The sequence below is a fragment of the Ursus americanus genome, chromosome 18 (genome assembly GCF_024610735.1).
Source record: "Ursus americanus isolate L20-20 chromosome 18, mUrsAme1.1.p, whole genome shotgun sequence".
Lineage (NCBI taxonomy): Eukaryota > Metazoa > Chordata > Mammalia > Carnivora > Ursidae > Ursus > Ursus americanus.
Genome location: NC_142144.1, coordinates 52114523 through 52140000, shown reverse-complemented (window position 1 = coordinate 52140000; position 25478 = coordinate 52114523). Strand labels below are relative to the sequence as shown.

The 25478-nt window shown below is 37.0% G+C and overlaps 1 protein-coding gene across 7 annotated transcripts in view; it reads right to left on the bottom strand.

Moving 5' to 3' along the window:
* Window positions 1-25478, bottom strand: part of NFIB (nuclear factor I B) — a 231226-nt gene that overhangs the window by 1935 nt on the left and 203813 nt on the right. For 3 of the 7 annotated variants that reach the window (XM_045780770.2, XM_045780771.2, XM_045780775.2), the window contains 2 exons: window positions 18356-18444; window positions 1-4713 (listed from right to left, as the gene is read on the bottom strand). The exon at window positions 1-4713 is cut by the window's left edge and continues 1935 nt beyond it. In XM_045780770.2, coding sequence (XP_045636726.1) covers window positions 4584-4713; window positions 18356-18444 — 219 coding nt within the window. In that variant the 3' untranslated portion in view covers window positions 1-4583. Of the gene's footprint in view, window positions 4714-10287; window positions 10472-18355; window positions 18445-25478 lie in introns of those variants that run through there. The other 4 variants (XM_045780772.2, XM_045780774.2, XM_045780773.2 and 1 more) reach the window with 2 other exon arrangements.

The window sequence follows — 25478 nt, the reverse complement described above, 5'->3', positions numbered from 1 at the left end:
GTTGAGTCCTTATGAAGCTACCAGTCACAAATCCAATACTCTGCTCCCTGAGGACACGTTATGTGAGACATAGCACTGATTTCGTTTTCTGCCTATCTCGAATGCTCTGTGAAACTTAACCTTAAATACCATCACGTAACAATCACAAAAACTTTTGCTAAAGGCCGTATATACTAATAAAAAGACAGTGGTGCCTCTGACATTCTGAAATGCTCTGAAAACCAACTTTCCCAATACTAAATACAACAAAATAACCTTCATAAAATATAACTTTTCTCCATTTACACTTTTTTAAAGGATTAGTACCCTATGCTTTTCAAGCACAGGAATCTGTGAAATAACTCCTAACATGGACAGATTTTTTTTTTTTTTTAATACATAACTTAAGAGGCTGGAGAGTTTTAACTCAAGTCCAGCCTCTGGACAAGGAATATTCTTGTTTACTTTAAAAATGGAAACAACATACAGTTCCATTATAATTGTTAAAAAGTTAGCTTTACAAACATGGGAATTTTAATTTAAAAAAAATTCTTAACAAAACTATACAGTGTACAAATTACTGTCTACAAGGTAGGCGGTTCGTGAAGATCTCTCGCTCTTCTCGCTACTTCGCAGCTTCACAGATTGATTCACATCATTTTTTTTTTTTAATGGAGCTGCCCACCCGAACATTACCCCATCACTATATTGCTATAATTAAGATTTTTGCCATGTCTTTATGTACAGTCTCCTTCACTGCCTTTTATTTATTTATTTATTATTTATTTATTTATTTATTTTCCCTTAGACAAGCCTCCAACGCTCATGTCCCTCCAGAGGACACTTCAGAGGCACTGGGAGTGGTGGGCCGCAAAGCCACGCAACGAGAAAGCGGGACAGCGCCGCGGAACGCACAGGGGGGCGGGAGACACCACCCCCTCCGGATGCCCTTGGGTGACCTTCGCCATCCTGGAGCTCTGCAGTTCTGGGGAAGGGAGGCGCGTGCAAGATCTGCAAGAGTGGGGCCCTCAGTCAGAAGATAGACTTCCTGGTCAAAGAGGAGGAGGCCGAAAAGTGGATTTGAGATTTTCTATAGATAGTAGTATCTTTAATAGTTTTCTCACGAAAGGAAAGGAGAAAAAAAAAATGGATTAAAAAAAAACAAAAACCAAAAACCAAAAAGCAACACTTGAACTAGGCCTTTGTATTCAAGAGGCAGGCAGGAGTACCCACAGTGTGTAACTTGACTTAGCTAGAACTGCTCATTTTCTGGCAAAAAGAAAAAAAAAGAGAGAGAGAGCGAGTCTGCCCTTAAAAAATACTGCGCGTCCTGTGAGGTTCGATATGTTCACCTGCTAGGTCAGAGATATGTGAAGAGCTTGGCTGAGATGAGCTGTTTTGTATCAGGGCAAGTATCACAGAAATGATGGGACTTACTCTCCGCCTTGCGTGGCGAGGATCCGGCCGTGCCAGTCAGCATGTGGGCTCTCGAGTGAATGGGCTAGTCAGATACAATTCTAGACCCATAAGCATTGTTCTAAAGTATTCATTATTAAATCATATGCTGTGAGAACAATGGACAGTTTATTTTATTAGGCCGTGGCCTGGGGGAAGGGGGTCAGGGGGCTCCTCAAGACAGCCCTCCATGTGTCACTAATTCTGAAAGATTTTCCTTCCAGTAATGAATTCCCTCAATGGGACTGGGGGGTGGGGGGGAGGGGTGTGAGAGCAAAATAAAACCGGCCTCCATTCACCCACTAGCCCTCAGGGGAAACTAAATCAAATATATATTTGAGGCACCATCCCTTAAAAAAATCCCATCAGCATCTAATGGGCTTAATTCGTCCACAGGAACATTAATTTCTGAAAATTCTACATTTCCCTTCTGCTCGGGTTCTCCGTTTAAAAGGGCAGGTAAAATGAAAACGTAACAAGATTTATGAATATTTTTTTGTTCCTTAAAAAATTGAACTTTGATTTTAATCTAGAAGTCCAAATACATTTAACATAGCAACCCTCCGTTCAATCCTCTGGATGTATTTAAAAAAAAAAAACAAAAACCCAAGTGCACTGCCATCCATCTGAAGTCGTGAGTCACCGGTAAATCATCCACTACCATCAAAGAAACGAAGAAATGGGGAAGAGAAGTGGTGGAGAAAGAGTGTGGGAGCAATCCCTTCAGCTGGGACGATGGGTTTTGTAGGAGAAAATAGACTCACGGGTTAAACCCCCAAAGTGTGAAACCTCCGCTATGTGGATTCTTCCACCAATATTTTTGCCAAATATGAGACAGGCTCACTCTCCACTGTGGATCCGGAACTTTCCAGTAAAACTACCACCACCACCACCACCACCAAAAAAAAAAAAAAAAAAAAAAGATAAGACAATTTGTTTTAAGCCAAGTCTGCCTCCAGGAGAATTTGTTGTGTTTGCTTGTTCTTACTATTTTTGTTGTGACGAAAACCAGAAATGAGTTCAGCTTGCACCCCAGGTGGGAAGTTAGAGAAGGGGGAACCTGTGTAAGGTGAAGTGTGTCACAGTAGACAGAACAGTCGCTTTGCAGCCCAGGCCCATCTCAGGGTGCACTGCTTCACAGCTACACTGGAAAGTGTTAAAAATCCTCCCACCCACCCCAGAATATATATATATGTATATTAAAAAAAATCCCCTGTCCATCTCTCAGTACACAAAGGACCTCATCACACTGCAAAAATAGCAGTACCCACTTTGGTCAATTAAAACAAACAAACAAAAAAAAGCATACATTATTTTTTTTTTAAATCTGTGTACTTACCTATAATAACCAATACAGCTAAAAGCACTACCTACATAGGCAAAACTTGGTATTGCATAATTCGTATAAATTTGAAACCCCTCCCCCCCAAATATTAATTGGAAGATGAAAAACATGAAAGGTTAATAGAAAAAACACCAAAATACTGAAAATATTGCTGGTCGATTACAATTTTTAAGCGGCAACTATACACAGCCATGATATGCTTTATAAATGTGAGATAAAGGTATAACTGTCTAAAAAATCCATGATGTCACACATTTTTCTTCGTCTGGAGTACAAAATATTTTGTCATAAAAATGGTAAAGATTTAAAATGATAATAAATGCAGCAAAACAAGTGTAGTGATGTCACTTTTTTGTTTTTTTTTTGTTTTTTTTTTTTTGTTTTTAGATTTCAAGGCAAGGCACGTAATGTGGACATTATATCTTCGTGCAAATTAGGATTACTGGAAAGAGTAATTTAATTAAAATTTTAAGAGACATAGAGGCAAAATGTGTCTGCCCATGCACACTACAGACCTGTCAATACAAGAAATTTGTTGAACAAGGCTAATGTCTGAAAGCACCATGCAAGTGTCCAGCACCCTCATTGCATGTTTTCTCAAGAGTGCGTTTTTATATCCTACACCCTGGCGTTCCCAGTTTGTAAACTGTAAGCTTTACCCTTGTGACATGGATTTGCCTGCCTCTTTGTCTCTGTAATGCAGATTTGATAGAACCTTTTGTACGTACACCCTATGGGTTCTTGATGCAACCAGTAATTTTAAATAAATAAATCCTACCTCCAAGGAGGCTGCAGCTAAACCAACATAAGTGCTGTGTTTTCATTAATTTTTTTTTTCTCAAGCACATGATTTGTCTTGATTTAATGCCTTTTTAATGCCCTCAAAAACTGAGGGGAAAATAAATTCGTTCAAAATTATTTTAAATTCTTTTTAATCCCCTCAATTTAGAGTCCAAGGGCTGAAGGACTTATAATCATGATTCCCCTTTAGATATAAATTTATAAATTGCACTTGCCTCTGTTAAGTGTTTCTTTTGTGGGGAAAATATTATATTAATTTTTACTGTTGCATGCAGAGATAACACTTCACCTACATAGAGGCATTTCTTCCATAGAGCCTTTGTGTTCAAACTGTTTTTTTTTTTCCTTTTTTCTTTTTTTCTTTTTTTTTCTTTTCTTTTCTTTTTTTTTTTTTTTTTTTTTTAAGGTTTCAAACTGGGTTACACACTGGAAAAGGCTGGGTTAAGGGCCAAAATTTAATAAATCTGTACTGATAACTAAAGGCTACAGAGATTTTATATATATATTTTTTAACTTTTAGAAATCAGAGTGCTTAGAAAATGGCTGGCTCATGGCTCGGTCAGCCAGCTTCTCTGACGCTGCCTCCTAGCCTTTGTTGGTGAGATAACCAGGAATAGTGATTCCATGCGTAAACAACAAGAAGACTAAACCGATAAAACTAGCTTATCATGCAAATATTAAGGCATCTAGAAAGTCAGTTAAAATATATTGTCATAGAGACAGAACATCTATTTCCCAGCGGACTTCATGTAACAAAGGCTACGTTGCAGGGGCTGCGATCTACCATCAGCAAAATATCATCGACCCTTTTTATGTCATTACAGTTTCAACCTTAAGGGAATTAGTGATTGTAAGTGCTGCAATTGCTGGTCTATATATCTTCTTTCTTCAGTTGCTTTCCTTTCTCCCTTTTTGTTTTGTTTTGTTTTGTTTTGTCCAGTCTTCCTCTTTTCCTTTTTTTTTTTTTCTAATTTCTTAAACTACTGCTGTGTTTCATTTTCCCTCAGTTGCTCGTTTCTGCTTGAAGGAAAGGTTCTCCGATTATGTTCAGACCGTAATTTTGGACATTTGCCGGTAGGATGGGTGTCCTATTTGATACTTGGAAAGGAACCAAGCTAGCCCAGGTACCAGGACTGTTGACAGGAGAGTAGCAGGAGGGAGGGAAGAGAAAAAGAAGAAACACAACGTTAACATCTACAACGATATTAGAGATATAAATTCCATAGGCATCAAATTACTACTATAACTTTTTTCCATATTACAGTTTCATAAGAGATTAGTGTGCTAAATTATAAGTCTTAGAGGTACATACGCTGCATGGTCTATTTCTTTCATGAAGGTAAGGCTAATGGTGAGGCAGGAGAAATTCAGGTCGGGCTTACACACAACTGTTGAACTCTGCGTGTATTCCTAAAATATCTGATCTACTTCGATGAGGAAAAAAAAGAAAGAAAGAAAGAAAGAAAAAGAAAAAGAAAAAGAAAACAGCAAATCCACAATGGTTTGCCAGTTATACTCGGATCTTGCTTTGCTTTCAATTCATAAGCGATTCAGTGATAAGATGGGTTTCAAAGTTTCACCTGCTTATCGATTGAATACAACTGAAAGCTGTCATGAAAGATTTTCCTTTTTCCTCAATGATAAGAAAAAAATACATTTTTGTCACTTGAAATGCTGGCACCGGGGGCCTGGGCACTCCCTGTCCCCACTATCAATTAGGAATGTTAGCACATCCAAGCTGTTCCGAGTTTGGAGAGCTGGGGGAGCTGGGATCTGGTGGGAGGGGCGCTGGAGGAAGCAAGCACACCAGGTTCTTGTCCCCCTCCAACCAACTCTCCTTCCACCTATGTGGGATTTGGGGCTGTTTAAAAAAACTTGAGGAACAGTTCTCTCATTGCTACTGGCGTAAGCGCTCATTAAACAAGGTGTCATCTGGAGGAAAAGAACCTGAGATCTGCAGATCACAAAACAACACCGCACACCATACATTTTGGGGGGATACCTCATCAGACCATGGCTGGTTTCAACACTCCACTAAGAATGTACGTCAGCTAATTCATAGCTGCATAAATCATCACGAACCAAGAAAACACCAAGCTGGTAATTCCACAGCCCATTTTGTCAATGCCTGACTTGGAGACATCGTGTCAATGTTTTAAATTTAATGTAGTATCCTTTGCTTTTGAAACCATGAGGTGAGATGGATACTATTATTGTAGATATCCACTTAGACACTCTCATTTTTTTCATACATGAAGACCAAAGGTACAAAAAACCTTTATGGGATATTAACTTGAAGGAAAAATTTTGTAAAAAAAAAAAAAAAGCTTGGTTTAAAAAAAGAAGCTGATATATATATATATCAGCTTCTTTTTTTAATCCAAGTTGGTTTTTTTTTTACAAAATTTTTCCTTCAAGTTAATAGATATATCTATTATATATATATATATATATATATATATATATATATATATATATCAAGATATATATATATATCTCATTCTTTTACTCTGGTGATATCTCTACACAAAATATGTCCCATTAGTACATGTCTAAGTGCATATTTCTGAGTCGATACTTCAACAGAAAAATGTCACGCCGGAAGGATTTTATGATTCGATCATGAGCTCCATGATAGCAAAGTCCATCTCTCTTTTCGTTCTCCATTTGATATAATACCAGCACAGGGTGGATGTTCAATAAATTTTTGGATAAACAAACAAATCACTTAACTGTTCCCAGTCCCACCCAATCTGTATTGCTTGGGACAACTGCATTCTTTGCGGTCGTCCCCTGCTCATTTTTAAAAAGTGGGGTTCCTAACCATCATGTATTTGCATGAATACATTGTGATTTGGCCCCCTATAAAAGGAAGGCAAGGCTAATGGTGAGGCAGGAGCTTAAAATTAGAGACGTTTGGTATTAACCAAAATTAACGACTGAGGAATAATCGAGTAAGAGTTCGAGCGAGGAATAATCCAAACTAAAAAAGATATGTCCTCGTTATCTGTTGAAAAGTCATAATTCTCAAGAATTAGAATAGTTGTTACTGAAACCTTTTCCAAGAGACTTAATTATTTTCACATATTTCTCTCTTCCCACACACATCTTCCATTTCTGTGCTTTGCGTGATTGATTGGGAGAGAATGTTACATGATCCATCATGAAAGCTATTTTCCCCCTCAACCGTACTTTCACTGCACTTGGTTATGCAGTACTGTGAGAGTATTTATTACTTCATAGCTATAGTCACCTGTACCTATGATTGTCTTACCGACTGAAAGGTAAGCTGCATAAAGAAAATGACTATCTTGTCAATCCCTGTAGAGCCTGGCTATTGCTAATGCTAATTACTTCTTAGCAAATAAAATAAATTACAGAAACAGATCTCCATTATTTTTAACCTGAAATGGGAAGCATGTATGAAAAACAAAAAGACTAGCTCAGATTGACGATCCTTGACGGTGAAAGACAGTGTCAACAACAAGCAAATCCCTTTGCAAAAGGGAGTCCCAAATTCAATGAGCTCTGGAAAGTCAATCAGAGATTGCATACTTTAGGAAAATCAAGTATATTTTGATGATTGAAAATAGATGGAGTCCTTAAATGGAGAAGTCTAACTGATGGCAGAAAAGACAAGAATTTGGGGTTTATTTTGCAACAGCTTTCTTACGTGGTTCTAAAAAGAGACATGTATTATTCTTTGGAAAATGCTCAATAAAAACAAATTGATTCTAGTGACTAACAGGACTCTTGCTGCAGATATCTAACAAATTCAATTTGGATGTTTACTTAAACTTTTCAAACCTCCCATCCTACATTATGACCATGTCAAAATGGCAGTGTGCAATATATTTGTCAATACTGTTTATGAACCTTTGGGGGGAAATAAATCTCAAACATTAACACTATGCAGACCTCATATATGAGTTTTACAAGTCTCTTATTGCCAATTTATAGGTTAGGTTCAGAACTATATGGCACAGACATTTCTTAGAGCTTTTTGGTAGTCTCAATGAAAAAATCTGATAAAACAAATTCGAAGATTATGATAACAATGTAAAAAAGGGTTTAATCAAACAAAATAACCTAGATCATTTCATCTCAAAAAGTGAATGCCTCAAATTGCATAGTTTTTCAGGCAACCGTGCTTTTTGCGTATCTAACTCCCTCCATATAAATCAATGCCGGTGATCACCAGTATGGGTAAAATAAACACACATATTCATATTTATCTCCACATACAAAACTAGTTATATGTGAAGTGTTTAATAGCCTTAATTCATAATCGAATGAGAATTATCTTATGTCCAATCCAATGATCTGTGCCTCTACGTATTATGAGATGTGCGAACCTAATGGAAAGACCTCAAAATATTCAAGGTCAAGTTAAGCTACTTCGACAACAGATCTTCACGCACGCACAGACTTTGCTTTCATCCCATTCTCCATTACCAAATCACCTTTTCTTTAGGCAAACAGAAGATAAGCACGACTAAAAGTTGAAAGCACATCTTTAGAAAATATATATAGGCCATACCGTTAAAAAAGGAAAAGAATATAAAGTACTTTAAAAAATGAGGCATGAAAAAAGCAGAAAAGAGATTTTGACTATACCTTCACACAAAGCAGAATTCACCCTAATGACTTCTACTCTATGTATATAATGAGATATTTCCTTATACACAGAACAGATACAAGTTCAATCAAAATTCTAAAAAAAATGTCTGATATCATAGATACTATTTTCACATTATTTTCACCAAATGCACGATGTGGCTGTCCCAAACGGGAAGAAGCAAAGAAACAAATTATTTTGACCTTAAGATGTATTAATGGGAGGTGACGGCCCATTTTACCCTGATCAGACTATTTCTGAAGCACTATGCTGCTTCTAGGCATCAGTCTTCAAGAGCAACAAACTCTATGACATTTCTTTGATGAAGAAACTCACCAAATTATGTCATTTGAGGAACAGCTGAAGGGAGACAGGGAAGACACAACAGTTGAGTTGGAAAGAAATGTAGACTTGCTCTGTATAGTTCAGGTGGAAAGAATTAGCATAAAGGGAGAAACCTCCAGAAAAAAACCATGCTGAGGCCCTACTATGAGCAAGATACCATTCTGAGTGTTTTACATTTGCTATCTCACTTGATTTTCTCAATGAACTCTTGAAATTGTCATTATCCCCATTTCACAGATGAGAAAACTGAGAGGTTTAAACTTGCCCCAGGTACCCACCTAGACCTCACATATGAAACAGTTCTGATTCCCATGGCCATTTAACTATATTATACTGCTTCCCTGGAAGGTCAGACATCAACCTTAGATTCGAAAGAACTTTTGAACAGAGTTCCCAAAGGCAATATTTGCTTCAGGTCACAGTGGACGTCCCATGCCCCACAGAGCTGGATCATAACCTAAATAATGGTGTGGGAGACTTGTGCACAGAATATGTCGTTGGTCTGGGTGATCAAGCAACTCTGAAATTCAATATATATCCTCTGAAAACAAATCTAGTTGAAGTTGTATTAGAGTGAGCTTATGGTGAGGATTACAGGGTAAAAAGATACCCACTTCTTCCTTTTAAAAATGATACACTATTTATATATTTCATATCCTTGGATAAACTGGATAAAGCAGTTGGTCTTTGTATCTACACGCAGTAAATAGACTCTATATCATTCAATGAAAGAAAGAGGGAAAATTGCCCTGGGCAAGTCAACATGTGCTTTCTATATGCAAGACTGTGTCTTCTAGGCCAGAAGGACTGGGCCCTTGGCTTTTACCTCAGTAACCACCCAAGAACCATGGAGTGCCAAATGAACATATGGAGTAATTAGCTGAGTAAAGAATCAAAGTCAAAGGCTTCACTTCAACGTCTTGAAATAAGAGCTATTTGAAGAATGGCGAAATTCAGTTATTACTAGTCTGCGTTTATCTGATAATGCGTTGGGTCACCCATTTGTCAAGCATTTCATAAAATGTGAAAGTATCCAGCTCACTAATACTTTTTAGGGGAGCAGTAATATTGCCCATACTGATTTAATCATAAGACTACCACATTTGCCTCAAAGATAGTATGTACTCTTTCAAGAAGCTCAACAAAAATATAATAGGAATGAAGCACAAAGAATTTTATATATTCAGGAATACCTCAGCTCTGCTCGGCGCTACATTACTTACAGATAGCAATAAAAATAAGCGATGGCCTAGAAGGCACGGAAAATAACTAAAATAAAGACCTTACCTGAAAAGAAGGATTTACCTTTCATTCCTTTGCACCTGTTTTAAATATTCCCAAGAAGAAAAGTTTTTTACTTCCTTAGCTGAATACTCCTAATTTTATTGCTATTATAATTAACACACGGGTATTAGTATCTTTCCCAAAATGCACAATAAACAATTTCCCCTATTAATAGCTAAAATCTACCTGGAAAAACCAATCAAGGGCAGGTTAATTAAGTATTAATTAAGCCATGCTGTCCTGGATCCTGGATTGTGTATGTATGCATTTGGACTGGCTGCTTACTTCGACATAATGCAAATGATATAGATGGCGTCTTGTGAAAACATGCTGGCTCAGTCAAAGGAATATATGGGTGGTATTTAAGTACCTATACGTTTAAGAACTATTATATGTTGGGGGCACCTGGCTGGCTCCGTGGGTAGAGTATGGGACTCCCTATGTGGAGTGTAGAGCTTACTTAAAAAAAAAAAAAAAAGTTGTGAGAATTATTATGGTATCATGTAATAAGAATATATTTAAGAATTCATTAATGTATTAGAATCAAAAAATGGCATGTAATAGATACACTCGTTGCTAGTACTCACATGGTGTGCATTATTTGCCAGGTACTGTTCTATGAATTTTCCGTCCTCATAGTGAATCTATGAGAAAAGTACCAGTTTTATTCTGATTTTACAGATGGCGGAACGGGAGCTAGGAAGTTAAGTGCCTTGCCCAAGTCATGCTGCTATTAAGTCACAGAGGGCAGGATGTGAACTCCAGCAGTGTGGTTCTAGAATCTACATTTTTACCCACCACACTTTACCTCATCTCCCTCTTTCGTGAAACACACTTTACTTTTATCACTGGACAAGAATTTATATTATCCTTAAATTATAGAAGAGATTCTATGAATTAAGGTCCATGTCCTTTAGACACCTGAGACTCCCAGAGAAGTGTAACTCTTGAGTCCAAATTTCAACACAAGTAACTGTATTTTATTTATCCAATTCCAGATTCTTTTCAGCTGAATACAATATTTGCCTTTTTTTATGTATGTACAGATGTGGCCGGTATGGCAATAACTTGCTTATTGCGTTCTCCTTCAGATGAGGCTACACTAGTATGGAAATATACAAAGTGCTTTACACAGGTCTTGGATTTCTTCGATGTATTTCCCCCATTTTTAAGGATCATTATTGCTATCTGAATGATCCTATTTGCATGCAAGATGATTTCTAATGATTATTACTATTTGTAATAATCTGTATCGGAAAGCTCCCTGGCCAGCTCTTACCTGAACTGCAAAGTACTCTTGTGGGCTCTCTGGGAAACACCAAATATCATAAACTGCAGGTGGCTCGTGGAATTATTCTAACTGCAAGCAATAGCACTTCATAGTAATGAAAAAGAAACGTATTTGTTTCTTAACTAAGTAGGTAAATAGCCTTCTTTATTGCTACTCCATGGGGACCAACGATTTTGTAAATACCATATCAAAACAGTAGGCCATCAAAGCTCATTAATTTATATTCAATTGTTTCAGATGTGTTTTGTTATTGGAGCATGCTGGATTGAATGTTAACTTTACCATGTGTGAGTATTAGCACTCTCTAAGTAAAATAATGACTTCTGCCAACGAAATATGTTATCTAGTGAAGAGCACAGGGCAAGAAGAGCCCTTATGTTTGGACCACTGCAGCTAACGATAAAATGTGCTCATTATAATTACTGTACTCTTTAAGTAAAAAGCTCTTGCAAAATCCTAGAAGATGCTTCAACAAGGCAATCTATATACTTAAAAGTAACAAGAATGTATTTCCTTAAAATGTTTAGACATAAGAAAAATACAATTCCCCTAAATAGGCCAAGTGAAGTAGATTTTTTTAAATTATGCTTGATATTTTTCATGTTTTAGAACTGAAAATGAAAGATAGAGAATTACTACAAAGATGGCTACTTGTAAGTAAATTACAGTACACACATGCATACATATGTAACGACTTACGTAGCTGTGGGAGGTTTCAGCCAATTAAAAAATATAGCATCATCAGGCTCCCAGTACTTATTTGATCTCCTCCCACAGACTGTACCACAGCAGAGAACCCTACATGTGGGTTTCCATCCTTTCTCTAGTCTGTATTCCTCTCTATCCCTGGGTTCCTTTCAATGCTATTGTTACAAGTGCTACTGCTCCCCTTATTAGCATATGTGAGTCTTCCACAGCAGACAAAATTCTCTACAAAAATAGTGCTCCCAAATAGTGCCTTTCACTAGAGAAAATCACCCAAGGCGTACGAAATTAAAAAGAAATGTAAGTTTTATGCAAAAGCAAAAAGCGATTCTTTCCCAAGTGATTTTCATTTAAAAGCAAAAATCAGCGTTCATTTGTACGATTTCACCTCTAAGTAACAGAACTTACTTGTATCGGAATTCCGAATCGTAAAATCACAAGTGATCAGGGAACTGAACACATCTTTACAGCATGCCTGCTAATACATGTGCAGAAAGAACCACATGTGCAAAAGGAAAAAAAAAAACAAAACCTTCCTACATGTAAAACAAGAATTAACAAAGGAGAGAATAATTGTAACTTTCGACAGTTGGCGAATATTCAAAATCCGTGTTCTTCAATTTCTTGAACTCAAAAGGGCTTTTTTGCCTCTCCTTTTTTCTGACGTCCATGAGTACATTTACTCCTTCCTATGCTTTGCTATCTAAGTAAATATGACTAAAAACTCTCGACCTACCTACCTACCCACAGCACTGCAAACAGGAAAATCAAAAAGGTCAGTTAATAAAAGGGGCGTTGGCCGCTGAGGGCGGCGGACTCCTCACGACGTGATGCATATGTAAATATGGCGCTTTCCCTGAAACATCTTCAAATAAAGTAGGTGTTTCATGTGCTTCTTTCATTGCAAAGGGTTAATCAGCAAGGTTTACGTTTGGGAATTTTCTGAATCACGCTCCTCCCTCTCCCGCAGTGCAGCCAAAAATCATCTGACAGGAAACATAAGATTAAGTTTGTCCTACCTAAGCGAACAAAGAGTGCTCTGAACAGGCCACCGGTTTACTGCAGAGCGGGGAACTTTTCTAATCCTGCTGGAATCTGCAGTGCCGCTCAGAAAATATCCCGGAAAAAGTTGTTTTCTTTCCTCTAACATCTTGTCTCTGGATCATCTCATTTTGGTCACACTGCAGATCCTGCTGCTTCTCCCATAAAGGTTAACTTAAAGCTCCAAACATAATCATGTGGAAAATGGACATTATTGATTCCTATGGTCCATTGTTCCCCTATCCTAAGTCCCTGAAGTTCAAGTTCAATCTGGAATTACATCATGTCTGGTTTCTCCTGGTTACCAGACGGCTTGAGACGTGACCACAGCTACAGAAAAAACAAACAGCCTTCTTCACGCTTCGGCTCCCCTATCGATTCAAACGTAAACTTTTTTCTTTCTCTCAAGTATGCTTCAAGTATGGAGCATGGTTAATTTAGAGATTAAGTTCCAAATTAGATTATCTAATGGCATCTTAATGGATTGCTGACCCATTTCCTGTGGGATGGCAGCATGCAAGTCTGGCTGGAATACAATTAATTTCTTAGGAAGTGTTCTGAAGAGTTTCCTAGATAAAAAGGAAACGTTGTGTTGTGCAAATCTCTCTTTATACATGGAGAAAGTTAGGCAAAACGACAGCAAATCCCAATGTATTTTTCAACAGCCAGATCACTGATACTGAGTGTGTGTGAACACCGTATCAAGACTGTTTTCGAGAACGGTACCATTTTTAGTTCGTAACAGGTGCAAACAATTTTTGAGGAGAACGGAGCGATTCTTTTAGAAAGAACACTCAGATGCAAAGAACAACACTAGTCAGTGACCCCACTACCAAACAAGGGACATGTGCATTTTTGGCTTTTGCAGTCCTCCTCCTCCAACCGAAGATGCTTCCATTCATCTGCCTTCTCAGCATTTCTATCATAGTCCCAGAGCGGCGCTAGGGGCCCAGAATGGTGTGTAAAAAGTTGAACATTTTGAACACACTTCAGAGCTGACAGCTGAAAAGGAAATTCAGCACTCTGAGAATAAAGCTCCCCCCAGGAACTCCAGGAACAACCCAGCTGTTGTGCTGTAGTTATGTGTCAAGATAACAGACTGAAAGCCGGAAATGCTAACCTAGTGAATTTGGAGGGATGGTCTAAGTATAATGTTGAAATAAGAGTTAACTCTTAATACTACCTAAGGACAGGAAACATACTGTCCTTATCATATATGTGCCCTACGTCTAGTTATGTGTGTAGACACACGCACACAAGTGTGCATGCACACACGCGTGTATATACATCACATATGCACACACATGTATTTGCATACAAACGTGGTTTGCAACCCAATATTGAAGATTATTTTTCTTTAAATCTTCATTCTTCTATCACTGAGGACATGCATTTTACAAAGAACTGTTTATGGACAAAACAACGGAGATGGTAAATGGTTGAGGACAGTGTTATGCAAATAGGGTTCTATGTATGAGATGAATGCTCTTAGTCCTTCCTTTTGGCCCTCCCCTCTCCTGACCAACCAGATCCAAATAATCTTTACTGGCTGCTAAATTTCTCCTGGGAAATCAAGCAACTCTCCAGAATTGCAGTAATAAACGACAATTTCTTACAAAAACACGTGTAAAGTAACTACAGAATGAAGTATTCAACTCAGAGAAAGGAACCGCTAACACATGTAACATGGAAAGTACCAGATAAAAGTTTCTTCGGTGCCATTCAGTTATGGCATCAGCAGAGACACAAAAATCCTTCCAATTATTTCGGTGAAATCTTCATTTATTCATTATTTCAGAGGCTGAGCAAATGGTTTGTGTAAACATATCCTTCAGTAACGCGCACATGTTTATTTTAGCCATCTGAAGGCTTCTTCTACGTTTATACAAGCCATCAGACGCATCCAGCCACTCGCTTGTGGCTTTGCCTCTCTTGAAAGGGGTGAAGGCAGAGAAGAGGGAATGAAACAATAAATCCAGTTTCTCTTTTGCATAAAGCACTCCCTCCGATGTTTTAAAATAACTTGTGTTTATATTATTCTTGGATTGTCCTTCGGCTTTCTTTTTCATTCAATTATATTGCTCTCTCATACTTGATAGTACAAGCCATGTTCAGGCTATGGTCTCAGAAAAAGGAAAGCCAGTGAGGGAGTTAACGGCTGTTTGTTCATACCCACATAACTCACATACGCCACACTGTAATTTGTCCACATCGGGGGACACAGCACAGACACAACAGTACCCTTTGGAACAGCATCAGCAACTCATCACCTATTACCCTCCTAAGGGCTGAGCCAAGCCTGACTCAAGAAATGAGCCCTTCCCCAACGGATTTCACTCTGGGTTAACTGCAGTAACCTTTGGCTTAGACAGAAAAATTCACATTTTCAAGGTGCAAGCAAAACACACACACACACACACACACACACACACACACACACAGAGCTCACAAAATTCTAAGGTCAAAACAACAAAACACCCTCAAGCTTGCAACCTAGTAAGTCTGTGAAAACTTTCCGATGGAGCCCGCCTTGGTTCCTAAGGGAATGTTTCTCCGCTGGCGTGGGGGTGGGGCAGAGAGGGAGGAGAACGGAGGAAATCTTCCAGCTTTGATTACAGTTGCCCAGCTCTCCAGGCACTGCCATTTCCAGTCGTGCACAAGGTGCTGCTTGGGACATGGAAACACGTCTACACAAGGATTGGCTTAAAGCAGAAAGGGAGGCCGCCTCAGACAAGGGATTGTACTAAGAAAGTAATGGCCACAAACAACAACCAAAACAAAATAAAACACAGCAAAGCCAAAACGCAGAGGAAAACCCAAACACCTTCTTTGCTTTGCCCTTTTCTACTACAAAGTCTCCAGGGATTGCCTTTTGTTGAAAACAAAAAGCAACAACCACCACAAAAATAGCCTGATAGTTTTTTTTATCCCATTATGACAAAGGCAGATTATTTAATTCTCTGGTTGAATGGCTCTACGTTTCTCAGATATTTTCAATTTAATCAGATAATTTTAAAGCTGTAGCAGTTCCCTGATGATTTTAGATGTCTGTTGTCTGCCTTAAAAGTAGTAATATTGCAAAAGTTTATGATTCTTTTTTCAACATCTTTTCTAGAAAAAAAAACCACATGCGTTTTCATAAATAAGCACACAGCACAAACCATAAACCATGAGTGTGTTATGAATATGTTGTGCCACGGACACGGCCTATCCGTATTATCAAGTATGGACTCGACTTATGCCCGTTTAAAAAAAACAACAACAAAACTACAAGGCAAAGCAAACTGCTGTCTTATTTGAGCATATTTATTGTAAACCGCAGGATACGTAGGTTTTCAAAACTGTGAGCACCTGTATCAGTCACCCAGCATTTGGGACAGCCTACCACAGAGATTCAATAAATACCTGTTGAATGCGGGAATGTGATGGCCGCCATTATCAATGATGTGCCTTCTGAATCACGATAAAAAGGGAACAAACCAAAAGCCACCTTTTAAAGATTTTTGAAGTATTAAAGCCATTCTATATATCATTATCTATTAATCAAAAAAAGTGTTACTATCTTTGACAGGGGAAGAAAAAAAATCTTAACAAAATGAGTTCTGAATTTCTTTCCAACTCCTTCCAACCTGAAGCTGGTTACCACACCAATTTTTCAACAAGAAGGGGTTTTGTAACATGAACAATGCTCTCCTAAGAACTGAGTTTAGTCGTCATATTAATTCACTCTGATCCATGTGTTCCGTGGTGATTCGTTCTCCACTCACCTTTTCCCTTTCTGGGATATCAAATTTTGATTCAAAAAATGGCTAGGAACTGGGTGCAGTTATATTTCAAATCACCAGTAATTTACATCTTTATTTGGCTTTAATGTCCTTTATAGAGGTGCTATCCTACTTTAGAGAAGTAAATGTCGATCGATAATCCACAGATTTAGAAGTTCACACAGCTATAGCCACATTTAAAAACATGAGTAGACTTCATCTGATTTGCAATTCTTATAAATACGGTAAGGTTTGTACGCACACACAGTCCATTTTCCGGATGGACAGAGAGAACGTGGAATATAAGGAAGTTATTTAATGAAATTAAATCCAGTCATGGTGTTATCAAATCCAATTAAATTAACCTAAAAATAATTAAGACCGTTTAAAGACGACATTTTCATTGGATTTAATTCATATTCTTATTAAGACTATTTAAATGAGATGCTTTCCTTGCGCTTATTTTCTTTTTTATAAGCATATATTGTATTTTTTTTCCAAATGGAGGAATTATATAAGCTTCTTGGAGAAAAACTTAAAACACGTAAAAATGCATACATTTTAAAGTGGATGCTAATACCAATCTTTAAAAAGAGGAAAAGTCAGATTGTGCTCATTTTAGCAAGCGTATTAATAAAAACTCATTAAGTTTTTAAAACGGACTCCAAATAATTTTTGTGGTTTTCACCTGAGTAAAACTGGACATTTTTGTTAATTGAATTCTTCTAAACTCTACCCTTCCACAGTTTCTCTCAAGTAAAATGGAGATGGGAGGCACGCGTACAACGGATATCGGAGTATGTACTTTTAACATAGGCATTACAATTATATATAGCAGGGCTGGAAAATTCTGTTGGCTCTACTTTTGGTGAACTCCTTATGGGATTACCTCACTCTTTTCTATAAACTTCTATCTCTTATTACATATGATTATGCCATGAATTTTAATTATTTAATTTGTCAATTTGACACAATTTATTCTTTATTAAAATAATACATAAGAAGCCGACTTAGCACTACTTACTTTCCAAAACCAATACGTGAGACAATATCAAAACTAGTTTTGAAAATGAAGTTTTTGAATAATTTTCTCAGCCAACCAAATAAATTCAGTTCTCAATGATTCATATCAATGAACAGAGGTTAAAACTTTATTTCAACCAAATTCTTTCTTTAGCCATTGATTTCAACAATCTTCTGACTCCAAAATTAATGAGTGCCACTGATAACAGTTAAATTGACTAACTGGAAAATTTTCTTCTAGCTTTTCCCTTCTGACAGGGTTGAATAAGTGAATAGTAAAATGGTTCAAAGTCAGCAGTAGAGGAAAGAGCTGAAATGAGAAGAATCTATAATGCGAAAAACCAATGCTTTATTAAACCTCAAATAGCTGAAAAATCTTCCCTAGAACTATGATTTCATTTTTCAGGTCCTAAGATCTAGGTGTCAAATCTTCTCCCCGCCCCCTCCCCCAACTTATAAACTATTGAAAACATTTGACAGCACTTAGAAATTCCAATAATCAATTAGCATATGCTACAGTCCCAAATTAATTTGAAGTTGCATTTACATAAGAAAGAAAGGAGGAGGGAAAGGAGAGAGGGATGGTAAAGCCAAAACAACTAAATTTTTAACATATATTTTCTGTAAAGCTAGTTAAAAACAAACACTATAGCTCATGTAATTTTTAGGTGTAAGTGTAGGGTTGGAAATAATTAAAATGTTACCTTTGCCAAGTAATTCCCAATGTATCCTCACTGGTACTGGGGTATAAATGCCTGCCGTTTTGATTCATGGTCCAGTCACAAATCCTCAGCTGTCAATTGAAACCTAGCAGTCAGATATGGATCGAGCAGTACTACAGTTTTTAGTATTTAAATGAACACATGCAAACTAGTATTGTACATGGCATTAACCTTACTTTCCCAAGAGGCAACTTAAAGAAAAAAAAAAAAAAAGCAAAAGAAAACCTTACTCTGCAAAGCAAAACTTCCTAGACTCTTTTTTTTTTTAGAAAAAGCTACTGCAATATGCTTCTCTATTAATTAAAGCATACAAGAGAAACGAGTGCTTAGAACATCACAATTAGCCATTATTAGAGTACAAATTGAGCTGAAATAAAAGCAAACGTTAATATTCAATAGAGAGATATTTTAGGAAGAAAATAAAAAAGCTCTTTTTATGCAACATACCAAATCATCTGCACTGAGTAAAATAATCAATAACTTTAAGCATGCAGTTTGTAAAACACAGGAGACATGCAGTTTAGAGGAGTAAAGGCCCCACCTCTACGTTCTCCCTAGCTTATGTTTGGAAGCATCAAGACACTCCGTTTTAGATGTTTCCTAATTTTGTTTAAGCCAAAGAGGCACTGTTTAGGAAGCGCTGATAAGAATTTCTACTTTTATTTTTAAACTCCGAGTAATGGCGTTTAAAATGCTTTACCCCATCTGAATGGAGCGAGGAATGCTCTGAGTACAAGCTGAAACGAATTCTTCCCAGATCTCAGAATCATCAGCTCTGCCCTTCGGTAGAGGGTTCGAGTAACCCTATCCAGCTCTGTGTGGTTCCCGGCTGCTCTACAGTGCTAGCAGATTTATTGAAAAGATATATTGCTTATTTTTATGCTTAAGAAAGTAAACTTATCTGGCTCGGGCCGGGGGGGGAGGGGAACCCCACTAGAAGATCATGGTTTTTAATCATTAGCTAGCCCTGCTGTATGTTAACTGCATCTCGCATTGAAAAGATGACTTACAGCGACCTGCTGAACCCTGTTTGCTGCTTTTCAGTGAGGATTTCTACAAGATGATGATTGCAGCCAAAGTGCCTTTAAACTAATGATAAATTATTGTAATCCTTTCTGATAATGTTATGGCTAAAAAAAAATTGGCTATTAAGAACCTTTACTTTTCCTGTTAGACCAATGAGTTTCTACACATTCTAAGTAACAGTGATTCTGGAGTTTTAGAATGATCGTTTTGCACACTTTTCTATAGATCTATGAGTCTCCAAAAATACCACCTTAAAATTTCCAAAACATGTCTTTTCATTATATTGATATTTTAGTTGAAAATAATTTTATAAAGAGCTGAAAGAATTCCCTTAAGGTAGGTGGGTAGGTAGGTAGGCAGATAGATAGATAGATAGATGACAGATAGATTGATAGATAGGTAGAGTCTTCTCAGAATGTGTTCGTAAAGAAGCCAAAAACCAGTAAAGAAATTAAATCGGAATGAAAAATATTCTTAAAACGGACCATCATACTTGCATGATGGAGAAAATGTATACTTGGCTTAGTTTTAAGATCAAACAGTTCACAAACTTCATGGTGAGATTTTTTTCAAGTTCTCCAGATGAATCATCTGATCAGTAACGTAATGTGATGGGGCAACCTGAACTTTATTTTTTTTTTAATACAGCAACTCTAAGCCAATTGTCTATTTCAAAACACATTTTTTTTCAAGCAATACTATGAAAATAATCTAAAAACAGTTAAAAAAAAAACCCTGGAGCTTGTGTAAAGATGACGTTAGGGACCACTTTTGATTCTGCTCTAGTCAATGAAAATCCTCGTTTTCAGTCAATTAAACATTCTCAAGAATGGGGGTGTCTCTCCAGGCACAGCTCATGATAATTCTGCTAACTTCAGGTAAGTTTCTGTGGGGCTCTCAGCTTAGATTGGAGAAGCGTTCAGAAAAAGATGCTTTCACAAAGCAGACGAACCTCAGTATTAGTCACTGATTCACTGACTTGTCTCACAAACAGTCACAGGACCGCTGTGTCTCCTTGGAAGGAAGCATCTGTAAACTGATTAGGTTTTTGTTGTTCACATTGTTGCTCATGTTTTATTGTTTGTTTACCATCCTAAAAACTGTCAGGTGGGCTCTCTTTGGGCATATATGCGGCATTTAAAATCAATATATTTTGGGGTTTTTCTTTCCTAAGAGTAGTCCCAAAGGGGTTAAACCTGACGATAGCTATTCACTTTCATCCATACTTCAGATAAATTCAATAGGAATATTTTCTTCCAAACAGAAAATATGAAATCCATACAAAATGATCACTGGATGTAGTAGTTAGCAATAATTTAGATGCCAAGGAAAGTGGCAGGATATTAATCTGTATTGAATTAATTTCTTCTCCATTACCAAAAATGAAAAATATAAATTCTGTTTACTTAGCTATTTAGATTGTGAGGTAGCATTTATCAACATTTCCAAAAATTTTTGAGGCGACAGGTTTATACACGCATGATATCAATGACTTAAGCCAAGTCACTTAGGCAAGAAAGAGCCTCTCCAGGCTTTTTGGTCTTAATTTATTAATTAACCTTCTTTTGCATAAAGGATCTCTGAATTGGTAAATCTCCTGATAAAGTGAAATTTGAAAGGTGATGCTGTGGTTTTCTAATTAAAACAGAAATCACCTCTTCACTAAAGATTTCCGTGACTTTATTCCTAATAAGATCAATTACGAAGACCCTGTTTGACAAACATAGTTCTGACTCAGCAAATTTTGAATAGATTCTAGGTGATAAAAGGTTAATACTAGGTGTATTAAAGCTTCTTTTGGGGGCATGTTTAATGTTCTTAGTATTAGTATAAGTCAGTATCCCCAACAACAAAAACTTTTTACATTGTGCTCTAAATAAATTTAAAATAATAGGTGATAGTTTGGTATGATTGATTCCTTGGTTTCTGTCCTGTGAGAGTCAGTGTTACATACTTTAGCTATCAATTCTTTTTAAATTAAATTTTAAAACGTTAATTTTAAATGGTACCTAAGCTTCAGTAACACTGCAATGGCTTTTCCAAGTATTTTCCCTCAAAAATTAGGAAATTACTTGCTTTCTCCAATGTAATCAAACTTACAACACTAGGTACTGATTAGTTTAGAAATTTAGTCCATTAAAGTTGTGCGTTTGTATGGAGATGGATAGCAATTCTTATTTTTGTAACGATATAGAGACCTGAGCACATGCATATCCTTGTAGAAATGCACAGTCACATAAATAATGTTAATGCTTTAATTTATACGCATCTACCAATACGAAATTAGACTATCTAGAAAATTAAGGTAAAATTCATATTAAAACAATTATACCTGGAATTCCAAAAGCAAGCAGAAGGGGAACTAAAGAAGGAAGATTCTCCTCCAAAAACAGCTATGAGTAAAGGGTGAAGGTGGAAATAGTCCAAATAACTACGAAAGAGGTGAAGGTCAAGTTTTCACTGCATATGTTCTTAGGATGGAGTTCTATAAAGTCTCTGGAATGAGAACATTGTTCCTTGCCTACAAGGATGGGTCCAGCCAGATTCCCTCAAAAATCTACACAAGGAAAAAAAAATCTACGTAAGGGAAAACACCTAAGATTTGGGTTATGAGCCTTTCCTGCACTACACTCACATGGTCACCTAGGTAGCTGACAGCCATAAGGGATCAATATTGCTTGTGATTTCAGAGTTAAGATTTTGTTTACTCAAATGAAGGCCCTCCATTGTTATTAACGGGGCTTTTGTCAAATGCTTAGCAATTAGCTTTGGGAACAAAGAAAAGAAGGTAAGCAAATGTTCTATTTTGCTAGACTCAGCAAACAGGCCAATGTCCTAACAGTCCCTCATGATGACAACAGCTCTCAGTTGAACCAATAAACCATTAAGCTGTAAACAGAATAATCAACACAGGCAAATTTACTTTCTCACTTTTTTTTTAAGTTTACAGTGACCCTCAAGGGAATAGCTTGAAAGGTAGGTTTTTACGTTCTCTTAGGTTTTTTTCATTTCTCCAGATAGCCTCAAGGAAACGGATTTTTGAGGTGTAGAGGTGCTTTTGAGGGGGTGCTTAAAAAGATTAACACTCCAATATCCAAACTCTCCTCTAACTCTTAGAGTAGTAGAATTTTATTTTATTGCTATTATTAATTACTCACCATGGAGCAAATAAAATGGCCTCTGAATGAATAGGGCGTAGCCTTACCGAACAAGCAAAATGTTCAGAATGAAACTGTTATATGCAAGACATATAACACATTAAAAAAAAGAAAAGATATTCAAGATCATCCTGGTACCTTAAATTCCAATGTCAGTTTCTGAAACCCATGCCTCTTGATATTTAATTGAGTTAGTACAGTAGAATTACTTTAAATGGGTATGCATAGCCCATGAACTAAGTAAGCATAACTGACCATGAATCATAAGTATCAGAAAATGAAGGTTTTTTTAGATGGAGACTACTTGAACTTGTAAAATGTAAGGTTTCCCGGGAACTCAGAGATTGTGTAATTCAATCTTTACATTTTTCTTTCCAAGATAAGGATACAGGACAGCAAAGTTTACAGACTTGTCCAAGGTCAGACATGCCCTGTTTGTGTCAACAGTAAAACCACACTTGCGAACTCCTCATCCCCGATTCTCACCCGAGACGCTAGTTTGCCTATCACTGCTCTTTTCCTACCCTGTCCTTCATGCACAGCCCAAGAATAGTTAAGGCTAAAATGGCTATAATTATAACCTTCAGAATTTCCTCTACTTCCCTGATTCAACTTAGATCTTTTAAAGTAAATATTTTCAGCGAAGAAGATAATTTTTCCCTTGTGATTTTGTGGACCGAAATTTAAGGTTACGGTAAACTTAACTTTATTTTTACATTAATTAGAATGGCTTATCTGGATATTAGCATTTGATAACTACTCAAAGTAAGTGAATAAATAAATGAATAATAAAACCAACCAGGGAAGGTTTTTTTTTTTTAAACTTAAGAACTAGCCAAAAAGCTAAAACATTTGCATAGCCGTTATTTTGACTGAAACTTCCTTTAAATGTGTTTCCTCTCCAGCTAGCATATGTGAGGAGTGACCTCTTATCCATTTACATACCTACCCAGAAGTCATGTGATAGGGTTTTACGTCAAGCTGTCAATTATGATAACAGACACAATAAGAACAGCCCAAGTGTTGATAGCCTGCTTCCTGACTTTATTGAAAAGTTTGTTCATAGTCCACTTGTGTCCTTTCAACTGCTTGCCTCTAATAAAAGACTACCTTTCCAGTGGTCTCAATGTACCTAGCTTTGGTTTTGCCATTTGCCAGGACAAACACTGTAAAAAAATTTCAATTAATATCTTAATTTAAAAAAATACCCTACAGAGACAATGTCTTAGGAAGGCCATCTGGTATAACAGAAATGTCCAGTGTCATGAAAAGTACCTCCAAATTCGAGTTTCAAAACTATATCAAGGAACGTGTTGAAAATATTTTGCTACAAGGTAGCCCAGTAATTGCAATGGAAATAATAGCATTAAGTAGTCATGCAAGAGTCACGTTACATACATGCTGAAGCTCAAGCACCAGTAAAATCCATGCACTTGTGTACGTAATGCAAGGACCTGAGTTGATCAGGCCATGCATCCACTAGCTCTAATAATAAGTACTGTATATAGTCAGGAGATTATAATTTTGAGAGATGATGAAAATAAGCCTTCCACCTTATAAACTAGAGCTTACTTGCCTTTGTCGTCCCCCTTTGGAAAGGCAAAAGTGACCTCCCATTTATTTTATCAAAATCTCAAATCTACAGCAACAGTTGATATCCTTTTCAATAGCTGGTTCAAGTAGTAATATTTCATTTCCAAACAAGCTTCTTAGCTACAAACTTTTATTTCCAACTTGCAGTAAGATTGTTTTGTATGTTGTACTGATGTATAATAGTAAAGATTTATATTTTTATTATAACCTTACACTCAAATAGAAGGGTGAAAATCAAGTTAACTAGACCCTCTTTGATCACGCAACTTCCTACACGAGCAACGATTTAACAAATTCATTATGAGGCTGACCAGATAAGGAACTGGTGCTATTCAATAAGTTGTCTCATATTCGCCATTTATGCTAGAATCGGTAGACTGGATTAGAAAATCATTTCTGTATTTTCTGAGCAACATCCAACACTCTGCTATAGAGTTTCCATTTTCTCAGAGAGACAAAACTTGGGATGTGTAGTTCCCTCCTTGCCTATCACGATGAATGTGCTCAGTGCGCTCGTGCCCTACAAGGAAAGGAAAACACTGCATTCTGCTAAACTTCTGCGAAGTTAAGTCAGAGAGAAGATCCTTGACACTTCTGAAATAGTTCCGAATCATTAAAAACAGACATTTCTCAGGAGAGACTCCAGAGTTCAGTTTGCCAAAGCAGGGCCCAGGAGTTCCCCAAGCCACTACACCACCTTCCAATAGGAAAGTTCAGGAAGAATGGAGCTCCAATTGAGGTCTGCTTTTAAGATCTCCCCAAGCCAATAGTGAGCGCATGAACTAAACCAATCAACCCACAGACAGTCTAGTTGCAGACCGTGAGCCACACAACACATGAGATCGTGTTGGGGGATAAAGGAAAAATTTCAAGTCCCAATCGGCTGGCATGAGCCGATTATTCTGACCAATCGGAGAGGGCTGTTTTTAATGGCAAATTACCAACTGGTTTACATGAATCTTTTTGAACTGTTCTTCATGATTATGGATTTTTTATTTTGTAGATTCAAATGAGATATCATATTTACAGTGACAGGTGAAATTCCTGTGTCAGAAAAAACTAGTATTTCAAGTCAGCTAGTGACCGATAATAATCAGTAATAACCATTATCAAGGAGCACAGAGATGCAAAATTACTACTAACAGCTGTATATGTACTAAGCTGATGGGCATAAAAGCATATACTTTCAGGATTCAAATTTGCCAATATCGATGTATTACTCTTACAAGTGGAGTATAGGGTTAATTTTAACACTGACCATCTCAGTTGAAAAAGGCCAGTATCCCTGTGTGTTGGAAGTGACTATATTGAAAGGTCTGCTTTATTGT